At 52.1% G+C, this 20,520-nt stretch overlaps 1 protein-coding gene across 1 annotated transcript in view; it reads right to left on the reverse strand.

Annotated features, from left to right (window-relative positions):
* The window catches only part of ITGAL (integrin subunit alpha L), a gene marked incomplete at both ends in the record, with an annotated part of 35,549 nt that continues 15,029 nt past the window's right edge, over positions 1–20,520 (reverse strand). The window contains 22 exons of the mRNA XM_084250197.1: positions 1–168; positions 1,413–1,523; positions 2,134–2,229; positions 2,586–2,684; positions 2,780–2,836; positions 3,076–3,189; positions 4,636–4,711; positions 6,211–6,297; positions 6,409–6,488; positions 6,912–7,022; positions 8,342–8,483; positions 8,832–8,902; positions 8,998–9,054; positions 11,571–11,660; positions 13,563–13,714; positions 13,823–13,989; positions 15,701–15,831; positions 15,986–16,183; positions 16,930–17,067; positions 17,685–17,836; positions 18,605–18,737; positions 18,820–18,893. Of these exons, the coding sequence (XP_084106323.1) occupies positions 1–168; positions 1,413–1,523; positions 2,134–2,229; positions 2,586–2,684; positions 2,780–2,836; positions 3,076–3,189; positions 4,636–4,711; positions 6,211–6,297; positions 6,409–6,488; positions 6,912–7,022; positions 8,342–8,483; positions 8,832–8,902; positions 8,998–9,054; positions 11,571–11,660; positions 13,563–13,714; positions 13,823–13,989; positions 15,701–15,831; positions 15,986–16,183; positions 16,930–17,067; positions 17,685–17,836; positions 18,605–18,737; positions 18,820–18,893 (2,504 nt within the window). The remainder of the gene's footprint in view (positions 169–1,412; positions 1,524–2,133; positions 2,230–2,585; positions 2,685–2,779; positions 2,837–3,075; positions 3,190–4,635; positions 4,712–6,210; positions 6,298–6,408; positions 6,489–6,911; positions 7,023–8,341; positions 8,484–8,831; positions 8,903–8,997; positions 9,055–11,570; positions 11,661–13,562; positions 13,715–13,822; positions 13,990–15,700; positions 15,832–15,985; positions 16,184–16,929; positions 17,068–17,684; positions 17,837–18,604; positions 18,738–18,819; positions 18,894–20,520) is intronic.

A 20,520-nucleotide genomic window follows, 5' to 3' on the forward strand; every position in this document is an offset into this window, starting at 1 on the left:
TCAGGCCTGGTCTGAGTCTTTGCCATCTTTCTCCTGGGCCTTCTCCCTGAGGAGGGACTCCACCGCCTCCTCAGATGCCGGCTGTCCAGAGTCTCCTCCAGGGATTCCATTGGGGGCATCTAAATTAGCCTCCATCTTCTCTTTCAGGTCCCGTTTGAAGAAGCCAACCTGTAGGAAGACACAGGTGGAGTGAGCCAAACTCCATGAAGAGCTTCCTGCCAGCCGACCCTGCAAAACATGTTAATAAATCATCTGTGCCCCAGACACGGGATGTCCGCTCCAGGGCTGGGCGAGGGTACCTGCACACCTAGCCTTGGCCATATGTTAAAAAGTTGTCAGTGTAATAGCTCGCTCCTTGGGCTTATCAAAATATCATGTGCCGATATTTTAGGTGGGTGTTTCACAATATCTAATACAAAGAGGAAAAGAAAAGCCCTCCCTTCCAGAGTGCTAAGTTAGGTGCCATGTGCTCTTGGGCTCAGCAAAAGGAATTTAAAGAATATTAGGACAAGCGGGCCAAGATAACAAGAGTAACAAGAGCCTTTTTTGGTCACATTGTTTGATGTAAATCACCATCTACATGTTCATCAACAAGGATCTGAGTCAATAAAAGGTGGGCGCCAGACTGCAGGAAACCGCCCAGGTTAAAGAGCGAGAGGCCGATCCCTTCAGACAGAAAGACAGTAGCTGAGGCACCCAGGGACACACGTCCCCAAGCGGTGGAGAAGGTTCGTCCGCTCCCATTTTCTGCCTAGACACATGCGTGAGAGCTTTTCTTTCTCTCTCTCACACTTAGATTAACAACAAAATGAGAATCTGCAGGAATATAAACAAAATGGTTGCTCATGACAACCCTCGTGAGGCTGAGGGAGGGAGAAACTTTCAACCTTGATTTTCTATGGTCTCTTTTCAGGAATATTTGAGTTTTCCACGCGGAACGCACGCGCCCCAGCATGGCTCATCTGACTTCTTCTCATTCTTCAAATGCCAGCTCCAACGCCACCTCTTAGAGGGGTCTTTCTGGACGCCCCCAGCCTCAGTTGGGTTCTTCTGTCGGAGGCTCTGGAGCACGCAGACCCCCGTGGAGGGCCCTCAGGATGCTCCTGTCCTCCCCCTCCACCCCGCCAGTAACCCAGGGTTCCACAAAGGCCGGGGCCAGGCTCGGGGCTGTGCTGGGCCCGGGCGTCCATGCAGGGCAGTGCTTCTCCTTCCTCTCCGTGGGTGCCCTGGCCTGGCTCTGCCGGCGCTTGGTTAAAGGGAAAGTCCCACTTGCTCTTTGGGCCTCAGCAGCCTTGTCCAGAGGGAGTACACTGAGTTCCCTGCTGGCTTTGATGTTCCCTGGTCTTGGAACTCTCCCTGACCCCTTTCAACTCCCCTCCCCAGCCTGGCCCATGACCCCCAGAAGCTCCCACCTTCTGGAGCCCCATGAAAATCAGCAGCAGCAGCAACAGCCCCCCGACGCCACTCAGCACATAGATATAGAGCATTGGCTTCTTAAACACGACTTCGACTTTTGTGATGACCTGGAGGGAAAGATGGGGCAGTGCAGGGAAGCAACCTTTCCCGCCCCTAACAGCCTCAAGCCCTAGGTCATCGGATTTCCCACCTGGACCTTATCATGCAGGCCCAGACCCTCTCTGGCCAGAACCCCTCCCACTGCCACCACCGAGTGAACTGGCAGACAGGCACACTGGCTGCCTGAAGCCTTAAATGGCCTCCTCTAGCCTCAGGATAAAATGCTAGAGTCTCGGCTCTATGCAAAGCTTTCCAGAGTCTAGCTTCAGTTTACATTGTTAGCTCCACCTTCCCTTTGCTCTATACATCTGCTGGCCCCTGGCCCCACACTGCTGCTCTCTCTGCTGAGAGGCCGTCCCTCCACGCCCCACCCTTCACTGAGTATCACCCACTGGTCTTCCCTGGCACTTCTCGGAGGGTGACCAGGGGTGGGCAGCTCACTCTGGCTCCCAAGGAAGCTTCGCCAAGGCTGATGGTTTTGGCTCTGGGCCAGTTTCACTCATGCTTAGCCCAGCCTCTCTCTGCAGCTCTGGCCCCCCTAGGTCTGCCCTGGGAATGGATCCTCAGGTCCCATGGCTGACCTCTGCTCCCGGGTCTCCTAAGGAGGCAGAGAGTTACCTGGGCCAGGGAGGCATTGCTGCCATAGAGGTGGAAATGCTTGCGGCTGTTGAAGGAGATGGAGAGGGAGCTGCAGAGGCTGAACATGGAGGTGGCCTGTGGGAGGGGCGGGGAGACGTCATGGCCAGGAGAACAGACAAGAGCATGGACCCACTGACTTCTGCCCCCACCTGGATTTGATTCATTGGGAAGCAGCAGAGAAGAATGAGCCCTAGTGGGGTTCAGAGGCCTGCTCAGGTCTCTCCTGGAGCAGCCTAAGGTGCCACTCCCCACTGGCGTCCTATAAAGAATATACAAGAAATATCCGTGGGCCCATGACAACTGCCCTGCAAATTTCAAACAAATCATGGTTCTCTTCCTCAGGATAAAAGAGAAAAATGCAGGAAGACTATTTGGTGGGCAAGTCCCCACCGTGGGTCCCCCACTTCATGTCTGGTGCTGGCAGGTGCTACCTCGATCTCCCCCACCAGCTCCACGGTCCCCATCACTTTCACGAGGAACTCCTGCTTAAAATCAACTGTGCAGAGGCGCTGAGCCACGGGCTGACAAGGCTGTTAGAGAACAAGATGATAAGGGGTCAGAGAGGCCTGTGTCCCCTTGCAATTTGCCAGCCTCCACCCCGATTTCTGAGCACCCATGCCCATACCTTAGTCTCACCAGGCAGAGTCCCCAGGTCCTTGTGATTGCAGATGACAGGCGGCTCCTGGGAACCACGAGGCAGGGACTCAGTTAGCCTGGGGCTCAGAGGGAATGCTGTCCCCTTAAGAGAGCCTGACATTCCTCTCTTGGCACCCCAATTCTTCCCCACTGTTCCCAGGGGATCCAGACATCACCAAGGTCCAAGAGGATTCCTCATCCTCACTCCCTTTACACACACCTGCACCCCTGTAGGAGCTCGTCCCCACAGCCCCAGTGTCCTTTCCTGCTCTGGACAACACTCACCAATTGCACATCCCATGTGTAGTTGAGGGGTCCATTGACGTGATACTGTGATACCCCAACCAAGGCCTCCAGGGCGGGCAAGTTGTGGTCCTGGTCAGAGGGCTGAATCCCTACCTAGTGGAGAAGACCAGGGGCTCAGAGGCCTGAATGAAGCCACCCTATGTGCCACCCCAGAACCCATGTGCACCCCGGTGTGCCTCTTCTGGTCCATGGCTGGGACCCGGGACCCACACTGAGGCAGTGGGCAGTGACCACTCATCCAGCCTCTGTCCACACAGTATGGCTTACGTGCGCTTTTCTGCTTTCTCCACATGGCAGAGCCTCACGCATCCTGCCAGCTCGTGCCTGGACAGCATCTCTGACTCCTAAGGACAGGGCCGCTTCCCCTCTGTGTCCCCACAGCAGGGTGGCAGTACCTGCAGTGTGTGCCCCCATGAGATCGGAGGCTTGTGGCACTCATTCCAACCCCCTTGTCCCAAGGCTGACTGAGGCCAGGACGGACAAGTTGGCCGGTGCTCACATCGAGCAGAGGTGGCTGGGCAGGGCCTGTGCGTGCTGAGTTCTTTCCCACTATTCTGGTGCTAAAGGACTGGCCTGGGAACCCAGAGTGGTCCCAATGAGCAGCACTAGAAGCCCCACAAGCTGTCCCTCAAAACAGTCTCTGTCGATGCAAACGGGCACCTGACCTTCCTGAAGGCCTTTGCCCTCATCACAGTCTAAGGTGAGCTGGTTCCCACCTCTGCTCTGAAGGGGGCTCAATGGCTTGGGGTTCCTTCACTGGTGGGCTCTTTTCCCCGGATGCCCAGCCCAGTGTGGCCTCGTGGGCCTCAGTTTCCTCCACAGTAAAATGAAAAGGTTTTTGACTGGATCAATGCTTACTTTTCGCAGAGGTCACCTCTAAGGAAGCTTTAGATGCTTCAAGCTTTAGACTTGGGGGCCCTCCCTCACTAAGCCCCGTCGCAAAGACGGCTGTTACAGCACTGCGCATGCTGCAGGAGAGATGGCAGACATTGACTTAGAGGTTAGACGTGGATTTTGATATTCAAGTAAGTGCTTCCTCTTCCCCACTTTAGCTGTGCTACCTGGACCAGCTACTTGACATGTCTGTGCTCATCTGTAAGGTGGGAATGACAGTGCCTGTCTCGAGCAGCCCCTAGGCAGCTGTGAGAATTACGGGGGGCTGCATATAGTACACACCAGGCACAGAACTTGGGTGTAGTGAGTGGTCAGGGACCTTGTTTCACTTGTTGCTGCCCAGCACCTCGCAAAGCACTTCAGCTGGAATAGGTGCTCATGAAATCTGTGACTGAAAGACTAGGTTCCCTCGGGGCCCTCCTGGCTCTCGAGTTCTGCAAGTCTATATATCTCTTCTCCAGTGGCGGGACGCACTGGTGAGCACACCGACTGCGGCCTTTCCGTGGCCACTGAGGCGCTGTATGTGCCCTAGAGAAAGACCAAGAATGAGGCAGCAGGCTGGACTCGGCCTCTGCATCCGGGTGCCCCAGGATGGGGCTGAATGAACTTTGACCTTCAAGGAACTTTTCGTATTGAGAGTCATACCTGGTAGATGTGCTTGAAGTGTTGGCTCTTGGGACCGTTGCTGGTGAAGCTGATGTACTGTGTAGAGTCCTCCTGGCTGTGGAAAGAGGGAAGAGCAGAAGTCAAAGGTGAAGGCAGCAGGAGGGAGGAGGGGCGTGGGCCAGGGCAGCCTCAGGTTGCCAATCATTGTGCCCAGGGCTGCAGGACACGATCAGTCTCATTCAATCTTACGACACCCCCTGAAACTGAGACTCTTCGAAGGGGTCTGCCTCTTGCCACAGGTTCCAAAGGGGAGGACCGGGATAGGAACCCTGGTGAGTGCACCTTTGGAGCGTGTTCTCCCCACTACACACCGCCTCCCCAGCGTCTCCCCTGTACCCTGGGCCCACTGCTCGTCTTTCAGATACGGCACCAGCTACTGGCTCCCTCTCCACACCACCCTCCTGACGACCTTCCTAAAGCACTTTCTGATCCCACCACTCGCGGACTCAGAATCCATCAGTGGCTCCCTGCTGCCCTCAGCACGGAGTCCAGGTCTAGACCTACCTGCTTCCCCACCTGCCTGCTCACTGCTCCCCTCCTCCATATACCGGCCCTCTCCCAGCTCGCCAGATCTGTCCCACTGTTTTTTGCCTCCAGGCCTACATCTCTGCTCTCAGGTGAGAAGGTCCTTCTGCCTTCCTGGCCCCTATCTGAATCCCCTTATCCTCTAGACCCAACCCAGTTCAGGTTCCTAGTTCTCCATGAGCACTCTGAGCCACAGCGTCCTTCCTGGCTTTGTTTTCATATCACATTCCAGATACCATCATTCTGTTTAGCATTTATGTTCAAACATACTGGAGGCCCCAGGGCATGCGCTTTCTCTGTCCTTATCTCACTGAGCCAACTTGAAAAAGGTACTCCACTTTCCCTGCTTAATCTCCTTTTCTGTAAATAAGAAAATCTAACCCCCAGCTGGGGAGCAGACCCACATGGCGCAGCAGACCTCTCCTGGCTTGTCCGCTGCTCCCCTCAACGGTGGATTTCAGTCAATCTGCCTGTTCTGCTCCCCACTCTGTCTTTGGTGGATCCTCTCATTGCCCCCCACCCCCGCAGCTCTTGTATGCATAAATAAATAAATCTTAAAAAAAAAAAGAAAAGAAAAGAAAATCTAACCAGCAATCTGCATGGGTCCTTCCTGCCACAACATCCTGAGACTCACTAGTTCTGTGGGTTCAAGACTTTTGTCTCTCGCTTCTGACCAAGAGCTCTCTGCAGGAGAGAGCCACTATGAAGCCTTTCCTCCTGTGCTGTGCAGCACTGTGGCCCCAGGCAGCAAGGACTCCAGCCTAGCTGAAAACCATGGAGAGCGAGCCTGGTGTTCTGGAGTCAGACTTCAGTTCAGACCTGACCTCAGTGTGGCCAAGCAGTGGGGGAGGGCCTTGCACAGGGAGGCAGAGTGGCATCAGCCTTCAATGTGCATTTCTTCCGTCAGAAAATGCTGACCTGACACAGAGCTCTTGAAGGACTGTCACTCTTTTGAACATTAAAAACGGTAGGGCTCTAGGTGGGGAAGTGGAGGGGAGAAGGAAGGGGCTGAGGCTGCCCAGAACTCACTCCTCCGTGACGATGTTGAGGGGGTACATGACCCGGATGCTGGTGCTGGCTGAGTTGTCCTTCAGGAGGCCGGAGTCCTCATTTTCACTGCATGGGGGAAGGCAGTGTAAGGAGAGGGTGCTGCCAGGACCGAGAGGGGTCAGGGATGCTGGTGGAGGGAGAGGAGATATGAGGGAGGGTTGCCCAGGGCCTGCTTACCAGCTCACGTTGGCCTGCAGCTCAGCGAAGTCCCCCCAGGAGCTGTTCAGCAGTGTATAAAACATCACCTGGATATTAACCTGGTGGGGAAGAGAGGGGAATGAAGAGGAAGGGGCCGGGGCCTCCAGAGGGCCTCAGCACCCAGGCCCAATTGCAGCTCCCAGCCCAATTGCCATAGCAGTGACCACCATGAATGCTCTGGGTCTGGGGCTGGGTGTTACATCCTCACTGTCCAGGTGAAGAGACTGAGGTTCCAAGTGGCTAAGTCATGTGTGTAAGGTCGCAAAATGAGTAAGCCATCTCCAGGTGGCTGATTCTAAAGTCCAGGCCCTCAAACAGGACACAAAACTGCTTGTACACACTCCTGGGTCAAGAAGTCGGGCAAGCCCTTCTTGGCCAATCGCAGGCACCCTTCCTGGAGCCAGCAGCTACCTTCCCACCTGAGCTCAGGGCCTGGCATTGGCTCCTGCCCCTGCAACTGGTTCCTAGGGACTTGCACTCACCGAGCGGCCTGCTTTAAAGATGGGGGAGCTCACGTTGCACGAGAGGGTCTTGGTGGGGAGCTCAGACTTGCCAATAAGCTCCTCACAACTCACAGGTATCTGGCTGTGGGGCTGGGGGTGAGAAGAGAGAGCATGAGAGAAAAGAGAGCTAAGCGTTCCAGGGGCCCCCAAGCTTCAGCACCCACCTCCCAGCCAGGGCACCATCTCGGAGAAGTGGGGCCAAGGAATCAGGAGCACAGCCAGGGATTCAGTGCAAAATGTTCATTGTAGCACTGTTAACAGTGGAGAACTAGACAGGATGGAGCAGTTCAGAGATAGTACCTCCAGTTAATGGGGGTACAGTCACAGGAGAGGGTATGGTGAGACTAACATGTTGCTATGCCATCCACCCCTTCAGCAAGGATCCTGACAATGTGCTTGACCCCGGCTAACCAGTCACACCATCCCTTCAGCTTCATGACCATCTGTGAAGCACCGGTTTCTGCCTCACACTGGGAAGGGAATTCACTAACAGAGGCTCGGAGATCTTCAGTGGCTCCCCAGGTCTCACAGCTGTAAGAGCAGGATCCTGGGTGGACTTGGACACAGTTCAAGTTTAGTGGGGCATTACTGCTTAGCCGGCCGGGGCTTCTGTTTGGGATGACGGAAAATGTTCTGCGCACAGACAGTGGTGTTGCTGCCCAACACTGCCAATGTACTTAATGGCCACTGAATTACACGCTTAAAAATAGTTAAAATACCGAACAGAGGGTCAGGAAAAAGATAAAACTTGCAAGCTGACCACACGTCTGAGGCATCCACAGGGGAGAGGGGAGAAGTGGGTTCAGACAGGGTAGGCAAGAGCACAAGGCACGGGGGGATGGGTCACAGGGGCGGTGGTGGTGGGAGAACTGCAGGGACCACACCTGAGGAGAGAAACCCAATGCTGTCCAAAAGCGAACAACCATGTAAGAAAATAAATTCAATAGTTAAAATAGTTAATTTGATACTATGTAAAATTGAATTTTTTTCCTGAACGTGGGGGAAAAATAACCACCTGGAAAGCCTGTGTGTGTGTGCACGTGTGTGTGTGTAATATTATATATAAATATACACAATGTAATTTGTAGGTGTGTGCATAAACAGAAAGATAAATGCCAAAATATTAAAAGTAGTAAAAAGATATTAAAAGTAGTAATATTTTAATATTAAAAACCCACTAACCCTGTGGGTTTCTATTTTTTGATTGTGGAATCTGAGGCCCAAAGAGAGTGTACTTTGTTCTTCAGGTCCCACAGTTTGCAGGTGACCATCCGGTTGAGACCCAGATGTGGCCCTAAGACCTCTGCAGGCCAACTGCTCCAGTTTCTGTCTGTCCCCGACTGCCTGAGACACCCCAGAGGAGCAGATGCCCCAGGGGCCTGTGTGCACAGGTCTGCCTTCCCGCTTACCTTGAGCAGCTCCACTTTTCGAAAGGAGAGTCCCTGGGGGAAGCTCATGCCCAGTTGGACCCAGTAAGCATCTTCTCCCAAGTTACTCAGCGTCAGCCCCACGGAGAGGCTGGCAGAGGGGGTCAGGCGTAGGACTTTGGAGCTGTTGGGGGGAGATCAAGGAAAAGTGACGGGGACCAAGGCAAAGGAAGCAGGAGCAGAGGTGGGCACTCAGAACGGAGGGCTCAAGCAGGCCAGAAAACTAATACTCGAAACATACTCCTCCGTACAGGCCTGAGGTCGTGAGACCTCATCTAACCCAGGCAGGAGCTGCAGGGACTTGCTCTTCTCAGAGGAGGAAACCAAGGCCCAGATGACACATTTAGCAAGCAGATGAGGTTCTTCTGACTTGAAGCACCCCTCCCCCTTGTTCTCTCCAGCACACAGTAGCTGCCTCAGGAAACACCCAGGGGAGCAGGAGGGCAGGGAGGGGGTTGGCAGGCTCACAGACCTTTCAGGGGAGGACAGCGCCAGGTTTGCCTCACATTTCTTGTCCTCTCCACAGTTCTTCTCAAATGGGATCTAAAAGGCCAAGAAGAAAGAACAAGTATTTTCAGGCCCCTAAGGCCCCCAGACCCAGGAGGGGCCCAATGTTGGCCTTTTTCTGGCCCTCTTACCTCCTTGGTCTCCAAGTGTGCTGAGGGTCTCAGGATGGGCTGCATGTCCATACCCTGCTAGGTGTGGAGGGGGAGGGCAGGGGACAAGAGGTTAACAGGCAGCAGAACTCACGGAGGGGCTGAGAGCTGGGGTTCCAGCTGGGCTACTGTGGTCTGTCCCTCCCAATGTCCCACACCTTCCCAGGGCAGGCCCCACCCTTCCCACTCAGCCCAAGGCCATCCTCTGGGGGCAGCTCCTAGAGGGAGGCTAAGGCCCAGGGGGTCCAGTCCCTCCCTGCCCTCCACTGGCAAGGAGGCCTTGCTGTGAAGCTTTGGGGCTCACCTGCCTATGACTAGCTCTTACAGTGCTTCTCCCCTGCAAGTCCCACCGACCCTAGAACAGCTCTCCATCTCTTATTGATAGCAGTTCAAGGCCAGCTTCTTCAACATTCCCAGAGCTTCTGCTCTAGGCCAGGCCCCATGCTGGGCACTGAGTATTCACCAGAGAACAAAACAAGACACTCTGCCTGCCCTCTCAATCTGGCAGGAGGAACCACGCAGGGTTTTCAAATCTTATGCTGGCACAGGTAGCAGGATCTTTACAGCACACAGAGGGCAACCCGACCCACACCTGGGGTCGAGGAAGCTTCCTGAGGAATGGCGCTCAACTGAAATCTAAAGGAGCCAGGTGAAGCGAATGGGGAGGGAGGAAGAGCAGCCAGTCTAACAGAGGCCCAGGGTGAGAGCCAGGAGCTGTGCAAGGAGCAGGAAGATACTCCGATTGGCTGGAGTGCCAGTGTGAGTGGATGCAGGAGAGAGAAACAGGGTCCCGACTGCCTTGGGCCTTGCTAGAGAGGTCATGTTTGGAGCTGTGACTTTATCCTGAGGTTAACGGGTCACAGAAGTATTTTATGGTTTATCAGCTGTAGGTTCCATAAAGATTCCAGTCTCCTCCATGACCAGGCCACTTGCCAAACAGTCTCCAGATTCTTCTTTGAGGGACAGGCTGCGGCCCTGGTGGCCTCTGTTGACTGCCCACCACCCACCCTTAACATTCACAGATTTCCACCACCCAGTGGACCACAGCTAGTGCCCAAATGGGCATCCAGGGCCTGCAGGGAGCTAAGTTCTCCTCCCCATTGCCCTTGAACTCCCCACCTACCAACCAATGTCTCTAATTCTGCAAGCTACAGATCTAAGTGTCACTCCCTCAGAAGGCCTTTTTTGAACAATTGAGACCTCAAATCTCTTTTTTTAACCTGAGTTCATAAACCACAGTTTGGCATTTAAATAGTGCTGATGCAGAGACAGCTGCTTGTTCTGGAAGGCCCTCCTCACCTTCTGCCTTTAAAATAGAGCCTCCACTTTTGATCTTGTCACATGGCCCACATGGACCAGAGATGCGTTTCTCGGTGTGGCATGTGACCAGGTTCTGACCAATGAGGTGTAAGTGGAGCTGTGATGTGACTTCTAGAAACTGATCTTAAAGGGAAGAGGTGTGCTCTCCTTCCACCCTCGCTCCCACTTTGTGCTCCCATCACCCACACCTGCAGGCCTCGTTCTGCCTGTGCTCACACTCTGCGTCCTTGCTCAGTGCCCCCCTCCCCTTCTCCACCAGGGAACTGAAAGGGTCACCTCCGTGAGGAGGCTTTCCTCATGCCCCAAAGCTGTGGCATAATATTGTTGCTGTCTTATATCTAGGGCTGTATTTTCTTGACCTGGAGGAGCCAGTGCCCAGATGGGGCTTAGCACAGACGGGCACTCAGTCAGCTTTAAGTGGCAAGGTACGCCTGCTGGGCAGGGGCTTTGCTCTCGGGCAAGCACACCCTGTTACCTTCACATCTCTGGGAGCGGACTCATTACCTGCTGTCTAAAACCACAAGAAAGCACACACCTTGCAGTCATTGTGCTCCAGCTTTGGAAGCCCCACTCACTTTAGAGATGGGGGACAGTCCCAGAGGGAGACAGAGCCTGCGTATGCTTGGGCCCCGATAAACACCCACATCTTCAGACTCCTGGATGCAGGTTCTTCCCACTAGGCCCTACTGCCCTCTGACAAGCCAAAGCACCAGCTGAGTATCAAAGATTTCAGAAAAGGAAGCCAGGTTCTGGGGAGAATGGTGAGGAGTCTGTGGCCTAGTAGGCCTGGGATCAGTTTCCCCATAACATAACAGTGGCTAAATTTGGCTTTGAGGGAACTACCTGCCCTCAAGTGAATACACTTGGGCAAGAGAGCTAATCAGCGTGCTCTGTCCTTCTACTGATAAGGGGCCATCCTGAAGTTCTCTCCCTGGAACCTGCATCTTGAGAGAGTGGGAGCATGAGGAGGCCTTACAGAGGCACAGCGGTCACTGGAGGGCCATCTATCATTTCTTCCTCTCCAGAGCTACCAGATCTTCCACCCTTGTTCCCCTTCTTCCCACTTTGTTTCTCTAAATCTCCCTTAAATATAATCGCTCATAAATTCCTTTCCTGTGTAAGTAAGCCATATTTGATTTCTACTGCTTAAAACCAAGAACACTATGTAATACTGTTTTGCTAAATTGAATTTCAACTCTTTATTGCCTGTCAGTCCCCCCAACAGGTCTTCTTACCGTCCATTGTTCCCTCGATGTCCCTTCTTCCTCCTGGAGAGAGAAATTTAGGGAGACGCTGATGGGAGAGATGAGGTCCTGAATGCACACCTGAGGAGGAAGAAAACAAACGACCAGATTTCCAGTTAAATGCACGCTTTGTCCATGTTTTACAAGTGATGACATTCCAGTAGCTAGTTACCAGTAGTGGAAATACACTTACTACATGTCATATGTTTATAAATAAAAGTCTGCAGTAGCTTCTCAGCGTGTCATTCTTCTGCCCCAATTCCATGGCAGACATCACTAATCAACCCCAGCACTTTTCCCAGTGAGTCCTAACAGAAGCCTCTAGGCAGCCATTAGCAAAGTTTGTATAAGAAAAGACTATTCTAGGGCCTGTGGTGCAGCGGTTGAGCGTTGGGCTGCGAAGCTGCCCGCAGCACTGGTTTGATCCCCAGCTGCTGGGTAAGGGTCCCACATAGCGCTCAGACCTCTCCTGCCACGCCCGCTTCTCCCCTCAGCAGTGTATTTCATCACTCTGTCTGTTCTGTTCCCCACTCTGGCTCTGGTGAATTCTCTCTCTCTCCCGCGCTTCTGACTGTACCCAGTGCTTGTATAAATAAATAAATAAATAAACAAACAAATAAATAAATAAATCTTTAAAAAAAAAAAAAAGACTCAACTTGTGAAGCTGTCTGTAGCCTCTGCAGCACGAGTTCAAGTTCAAACCCTGGCCGGTCAGGGAGCAACCCACATAGTGCAGCAGACCTCTCCTGGCTCTCCCGCTACTCCCCTCAGCCATGTACTTCGGTCAATCTGCCTATTCTGTTCCCTACTCTGGCCTGCACCCCAGATCTTGTATGCATAATAAATAAATCTTTAAAAAAAAAAAAAAGGTGACACAATTTTCCTGAGGACTAGAACTAGGGGTGAACCCAAACCTGTTCAATTCCCAAGTCTAAAGTTTTTCCAGCATGTCACATGCCTCTTCTCTGGCAAATTTACATTTAAAATTTCCAAATCTTGTAACAGGGCTTGGGGCTATGGTAGGAAGAGGCAGCAGGGCATGGAGTTGAGGTATGAGTGGAATAAGATTGCGAGCTGGGGGCCTCCCTGGTGGTGCAAGGGGTTAAGTCTCAGCACAATGAAGCTATCTGCAGCACGAGTTCAAACCCCAACCTCTCCTGTCTCGCCCACTGCTCCCCTCAGCAGTGTATTTCAGTCAATCTGCCTGTTTTGCTCCCCACTCTGTCTCTGGTGAATCCTCTCACCCCCCACACCTCTGGCCTATACCCGGGTTCTTGGATGCATAAATAAAATAAATCTTAAAAAAAAATTGTGAGGGGGGGTCCTCCCTGGTTAATTGTTAATTGTGAGGGGCCTCAAGGGGTTAATTAAGCACAGCACTATGAAGCAATCTGCAGCCTCTGCAGCATGAGTTCGATCCCCGGCCGGCCAGGGAGCTACCCACATGGTGCAGCAGACCCCTCCTGTCTCACCCGCTGCTCCCCTCAGCAGTGTATTTCAGTACATCTGCCTGTTCTGCTCCCCACTCTGTCTCTGGGGAATCTTCTCACCCACTGCATCTCTAGCCTGCACCCCAGCTCAGTATGCATAAATAAACAAATCTTTAAAAAAAAAAAAAACCCAAAGCAATCCCTTGGACTCTGACAGCAGAATTGAGGTTGCCAGAGGGAGTGGGGTCTGGGAACAGGAAAGGAAAGGAAGGGTCCAATGGACTGTGATGGAGGGTCATTGGTAGTTTGGTGGTGGGCATGGCATGACAACATACATCAGAAGAGGTGTGAATCTGTACCCCTAAAACATAAACAGTGTTGTACACCAACATTGCCTCAATAAAAAAATGAATCAATGCAGGAGTACTACTACTGGACAGTAGAAGAAAAATGCAGTGCTGAGAGACCGGAGGCTGGAGAGTGACAGCTGAGTCTTGCACTGTGGTCAGCTCATCCCCCTTCGCTTCCCAAAGCAGCTTGCCGGCTCCCTCACCGGGAAGTGGAGCCTGAAGTATTCGCAGGACAATTGTGGGGTGATCACTGAGTCCCTGCTGAGCTCATGTCTCCCATTTGAGAATAAGCCCCGGCTTCGGGTCCGATGGCCATCCAGCTGCAGAGTGTAGTGGAGGTTGGTAGTCAGGGGCCCTGGGTGGGGTGAAAAAAAGGCAGGAGTTGAGTGGTGGCCGATCTGGGGGCGTTAAGTGTGGATGTGGGGCAGGCAGCTGCTCTGCGGAGCAGGAAGACAGTGCTGACCTTGGAAATGGGGGATGAGAGACTTGACCTGAAAACAGACTGAGATGGTAACTCCTTCCTTCTCTTTCTCCTCGTCACTGGTTGAATGGGAGCACTCCACTTCGTGCACTGGGATCTCGGCCGGGGAGGAGGATATCTGTGTGATGACGTCCACTACAGGCCGCGAGCTGCAGGGCAGAAAACCACCTGTTCTCTCCCTGGGCCTCCTCTGGGAAGCCCAGTCAGACTGGGGTCCCATCTACAGACCGAGAGGCTCTCCTTCCCTAAAACAGACCTGAGCGTCACTGTTTCCTTCCACAATAATAATAGTGACTACTCATTAGGGCTCCTGCTTCTGGCTAGCAGCCTTCTGACCCATTTTCCATGCAAAGAGTGAGCTTTTTTATATATATATATATAAAGAGGCGCGTATTTTATTTATTTATTTATTTGTTTGTTTGTTTATACATGCACTGGTACAGTCAGAAGCGCGGGAGGGTGAGAGAATTCACCAGAGCCAGAATGGGGAGTAGAGCAGGCAGAAGGACCAAAGTACACTGCTGAGGGGAGCAGCGGGCGGCAGGAGAGGTCTGCGTGCCATGTGGGACCCTCCTCCGGTGGCCGGGGAGCAGCTGGGGATTGAACCGGCGCCGCAGAGGCCGCAGGGAGCTTCACAACCCAGCGCTCAACCGCTGCGCCACTGGGGAGGCCCAAGAGTGAGCTTTTGAAAAGAGAAGTCTTGGACCTCCCTGTTGGTGCAAGGGGTTAGGCACAGCACTGTGAAGTTAGCCGCAGTAGCCGCAGCCACTGCAGCATGAGTTCCATCCCTGGCCAGTCAGGGAGCTATCCACATGGTACAGCAGACCTCTCCTGCCTTGCCTACTGCTCCCCTCAGCAGTGTATTTCAGTCAATCTGCCTGTTCTGTTCCCCACTCTGTCTCTGGTGAATCCTTTTAGCCCCCCGCGCCTCTGGTCTGTACCCCAGTTCTTGTATGCATAAATGAATAAACCTAAAAAAAAAAAAAAGAGAAGTCCTACTGAGCCACTTCCATGCTTACCACCCTTCCATGATGCCACACGATGTTTCCAATAAAATTCACACTTCAACTATCCATGCCAAGACTGCCTGCCTCGCCAGGCTTATCCCCTGCCACACCTTCCCTTGGTGGACCAGATTCCAGGCACATCAAATTTGCACCTGCCTGACGGCCATGGCACACCCTGGCTTTCGACATGAGAGTTCTTACCCCAGATTGCTACAAGTCTCTCTCATTCTCGTCTTTCAGGTCGAAGCTCAAATATCACTGCCTTAAGTAGCACCCAGGCCCCACACAGTCTATAGCACCTTTTCTGCTACAATCTCCACAGTACCCTGCTCATTTCCCTCATAACACTTCGCACAATTTATAAAGATCAATTTGCCTAATTCTTTATTAAGTTTTTTGTACCTCTGTGCCCAGTGCCTGACTCAGTATTTAAGACATAACAGGTACCTATCCAATCTATGTTATTCTATAACGCTTCTGATAACTCTGAGATGTGGGTAAGTAGGGAAGCGTTATCACCACTTCTAAGATGCAGAGGCTGAAGTCCTGAGAGCTCAGTGACCCAAAAAATACATGGCAGTAACTCAGGTCCTCTGACTTGAATTCAGGTGACCAGGTTCTAAGTCATCACCTAATGTTACTCCGCAGTTTTGATGTCAGGAGGGCCTGGGTTTGAATCCTGATCTGTCCTGATCTGTCACTAGCAGCTGTTTAACCTGCAGTAAGATGGAAACACTGTCTAAAGAGAGCCCACCTCACAGAGTTGGGGTGGCGACCTGATGAGCTAATACCTCTAATCGTTTAGCACAATGCCCGGCACATAGTAACTATTCAGAGGAGAGCTCTGTCTTACCTTAGCACGATAACCTGGCCCTCAGCCCCAATAGCCACTTCTGCCAGGCCATCCCCTCCAAGGTCCTTCACCCCGTGGATGGAACGTCCAAACCATTGAATTCCTGGGAACACCTGGGTCGCTTTTATCCGCTGAGACCAAGAGAGAAATTTATGCTGAGCTAGGGAGAAGACAGGCTGCCAGACAGGACAAGTCAGGATGGGTGGGGGGTAGGAGGTAGGAGGTCTGGGCTTGGAGGCTTCCAGGTGCCTGGAGTGGGTTTGATTGACAGGCAGGGGACCTCACCTGGCTCGGCCGGGGGCTCAGACCCACTTGCTGCCCGTTGAAGATGTACACAGCCCCCTGCTCCTCCAGCGGGGCTCCCACAGCCACGTCCACCAGCCCGTCTCCATTGATGTCGCTCAGGGCAGTGATGGCCGCTCCAAATCGCCCCAGGGGGTAGCCAGGATCCCCCTGCAGTTCTGAGACCTCTTCAAACTCCAGCTAGGAAGAGGCAAGGTGACAGGTGCCACCTCATCACTCAGCAAGCTTTCACCAGCTGCAGCCTTGTGCACAGTGAAGGACACTAAAGGCATGGTGGGTGTGACCCCGCACAGAATTGGGACAGCATCATTAGGCTAACCCGGGTTCAAGTCCCAGTTCCATCTCTTGCTACCTGTATATCAAGAAAGTTCTGGAAAGTTCCCTAGTCAATGGAGGTGCAGTGTTGCCATTTGTAAAATAAAACTGGCAATTTCTCAGAAGGTGATGGTGAGTGGGGCCTCCCCTGGTGGTGCAGTGATTGAGCGCTGGGCTGCGAAGCTGCTGCAGCCTCTGCTGCGCCAGTTCCATCTCCGGCCACGGGCGAGGGTCCCACATGGCCTGACAGACCTCTCCTGCCGCCTGCTGCTCCCCTCAGCAGTATATTTCGTCACTCTGCCTGCTCTGCTCTCCCCTCTGGCTCTGGTGAATTCTCTCACCCTCCTGTGCTTCTGACTGTACCCAGTGCTTGTATAAATAAATAAATTAAAAAAAAAAAAGAAGGTGATGGTGAGGATCATGTATGAAAAAGGCTTGGCAGTGGGCCTTGCATGAAGTCTACCCTCTGAGCATTAGCTATTGTTCATCTGTTGTTCTGAAGGTCAGATTAACACATGATCAGACAGGGAGAGCCTTTCAGAATAATGGGGCCTTGAGTGAGCTGTGAATCTATTTCTCTTACTCCCTCAGCTCAGTGTCCTGGTCCCCACCTTTTTTCTCTGGTACATAAACACCCGGCCTCCTCTCTGGCCTCCATAGAACAGGGGGGCTGCAATCAACAGTAGCTCTGTCTCTCCATCTTGGTCCATGTCAATGGCACACAGCTCACCACCAAAATAAGAGCCAATCTGTAGGGAAAGGAAGATGTCAGCGGGAGAGCCTGTGACTAGGAATCCCCCTCCCCCTCAACCATACCACATCCACCTATTCCAGTCCCTTCAATGAGGGTCCAAGCCCCAGATCCCCCTTAGAGTCCATCTAAGTTAAGAGAAGTTAGGCTTGGGCTTCCCGGGTGGCCTCAGGGTTAAATCTCAGTGCTATCACCACTACTGCCTGAGTTTAATCCCCAGCCAGGGAGCTACCCACATGGTGCAGACCTCTCCTGCCTTGCCCACTGCTCCCCTCAGCAGTGTATTTCAGTACATCTTTGCCTGTTCTGCTCCCTACTCTGTCTCTGGTGAATCCTCTCACCCTCTGCACCTCTGGCCTGCACCCCAGTTCTAAGCCAAAAAAAAAAAAAAAAAAAGAGAGAGAGAGAGAGAAGTTGGGCTCTCTGAAGTTCACTTTCTTACACTGGCAGGTGGAGATGTTACACTGGTGTGGCAGAGGGCTTGGTGAGTTACTAGAGCAACAGTGGTTGGCACGGGGCCTCCTGTGCAGTAGTGGATGCGTGTTCAGAAGGCAATGGGGAGCACAGCATTTTACACCAGCCCTCATCTGCAGACACCCCTGGGGTCCTGCTCACCTGGACCCCATCTAGTTTCTGGATTTGACTCCAGTTTCCTTTGCTCTCAGTCTTTTGGAACAGCAGCACCCGCCCCACATGCTGGTAGCGGGGGGCTCCAGCTGCCAGCAGTGATGTGAATTTTCGAGAGGGCAGCCAGGCGACCGTGTAACCTGAGGGAAGAGACAGCAAGGGACCTGGAGTCAGAAAAACAAACTGCTGGAAGAAGGTCAAATGCAGGATGAAAGTCAGCAGAAGCCCCAGAACACCAGCTTAGTAGCAAAAATGCACTGAAACGTCTAGGACACCTTCTTCTAAGCACAGCAGCCGCGTGCTAGGAGCGGCACAAGTGCTGCTATCTTGGTTCAAGGGTGCATTTCTCTAAAGGTGGACAACATACACCACCCAGAAAAAGCAGCCATGAGCCACAGGGGAAGCATGGTGCATCTTCCTGAGGCTGAGTTTACCTGAGGGGTGAGAAGAGAGGCTATACTTATTTAATTCATAAAATAAAATGGGAATCTGTTAATAAGAAGAATGTGACATCTGCATGAATATTAAAGATAATGTAGGAGACTTGAAAAAACGTCATTCCTAAATATATCACCTTGGGCTGTCTTCAGACATCACGCCTCCTGGGGCAAGGTCCTCACCCCTCTGTTACTGCCTGGATGAAATGACTGAGGAATATGAGCCCAGGCAGTTTGCGGGACTAGCAAGGTTTCAAGATGTCAAGCATGATAAAATATAGAAATTAAAAACAAGATTAACACACTGGGGAGGATTATTAAAGGGAAGTTGAGAAAGCCCTAACCATATTTATACCCTGAATTTGTTCATGTGGGTTGTTTAACTGCTTTCATTAGTATTGGGAAAGTCAGCCTGCATGACTCTCTGGGCCCCGAGGCCAAAAGAAGTCAGCAGAACAGAGAAACACTCACCCAAATATCCCTCTTTCACTTCTGGTGTCAGTGGTTCATTCCCAACAAATGCAGCATCCTGCAGATCCTCCTTTAAGTCTATAACGCCCCCGGCCCAGTCCTTGGCTCCAACTGCCCCCACAACACCATGGCCCTGCTCGGGGAAGGAGACCAGTGGTCAGCTGCATCCCCCTACCCCACCCGTCCCTCAGACCACTGCGCCAGCCACTGCTCACCTCGCTGAGGTCAGCACTGATCCCGCTGGAGGACAGCTCCATGTTGAAGGACGCCAGGACCTGCTTGCTTGTGCCTGAGGGTCAAGGAAGAGAGGAGTGCTGGGATGAGACCCCAGGAGCGGGTCTCAGCGTGCCAAGCACTGTTGCTATCATGAAATACTCGTGCGAGGACTGAGCAAGGCAGAGAGCATGAGCTTCAGTCAGACAGATCAGGGACTGACTTACGCCCTAAACTTCATGCAAAACCCCACCAGCCCCAGATATATATTTTTTTTTTTGCATAGAAAACTGGGGTGTAGGCCAGAGGTGTATAGGGTGAGAGGATTCCAGAGACAGAGTGGGGAGCAGAACAGGCGGATCTACTGAAATACACTGCTGAGGGGAGCAGCGGGTAAGACAGGAGAGGTCTGCTGCACCATGTGGGTCAGCTCCCTGGCCAGGAATTCAACTGGTGCTGCAGTGGCTGTGGATAGCTTCCAGTGCTCAGACTTAACCCCCTGTGCCACCAGGGAGGCCCCGATCCAGATTTAGATATCCAGTTACTCCAAATTGGCCTGTGTGACACGCAGCTCTTGATTTCTGTTCCTACTTAGTATCCCAACTCACCTACAAAATCATGCTAAAAACCCAGGAATTGACCTTAACTCTTCCCTTTCCCCGGCTCTGTCCTCAACACATCACCAAATCATGATGGTTCTAACTCCAAAGCACATGGCACCTTGAATAGGCTGTAAGGCCTCCTGGCTAGCCATTCCCATCTCTTGCCTGACTAATGCAGTAGCTTGTTAATTTGGTCTCCTTGATGTCATTCTGCTTCTTTCCATGACTGTTATCCACCGCCTCCCAGAGCAAGGAGTAACCTTTATACAATGCATATCAGACCACATCTTTGCCTCTCTTAAAAATCCTTCATCATGTCCTATTGCTCTTTAGACTGAAATGCAAACTCCTCATGAGGGCCCGGAAGAGCCCACCTACCTACCTCTCCAACCTTCTCGCTCCCTTCCTCACCACACTGTCTATTCTCTCATCCTGCCAACATGCCAAGCTTGTCCCCACGTCTAGGCCTCTGTAACTATTCTCTCTGACTGGAATATTCTTTGTCCACAGTGTTCACATAGCTGTTTGATTCTTATCATTCATGTCTCAGGTCAAAAGTCATTTTGGGAATTTTACCTCAATTATGAAAAAGCCATATGAGGTGACTTCTTGTAGTTAAACCTGTCTCTTCACCTTATTGATAGCACTTCTCACAATCTTAAATTATCACAATTATTTACTGTCTTTCTCCAACTTGACCTTGAACTTGACCTTGGCAAATCTGAGTATCTTTATCACAGTGTCTGAGACATGGATGGTGCATGAATTAATAACATGAAAACAATACCATTGGTCTTGCAAGAATGCTAAAAGTTATGAACAAAATTTATAAAGGGCCTATTCCGTGTAAGCTTTCAAGAAACACTGCAATTACGACGATTTGTTCCTTCGCTGAATTCAGTGTAACAAAATATTTGGTGTCAGAGATATAAAGGTGAAAAGCAGACAGAGCATTGCTGTGACAGGCCTCACAGTTTAGTGTGGGACACAGACATCAAGTAGACAGGCGCTGTGACACAGAACGGAGTCGCTGCCTCACATGGGGAGAGCATCTATCCCAGACTTGAGGCTCAGAGAGAACGAATCAGACAAAGGGACTAA

The sequence above is a fragment of the Talpa europaea genome (genome assembly GCF_964194135.1).
Source record: "Talpa europaea genome assembly, chromosome: 12".
In the NCBI taxonomy this organism is placed as follows: Eukaryota; Metazoa; Chordata; class Mammalia; order Eulipotyphla; family Talpidae; genus Talpa; species Talpa europaea.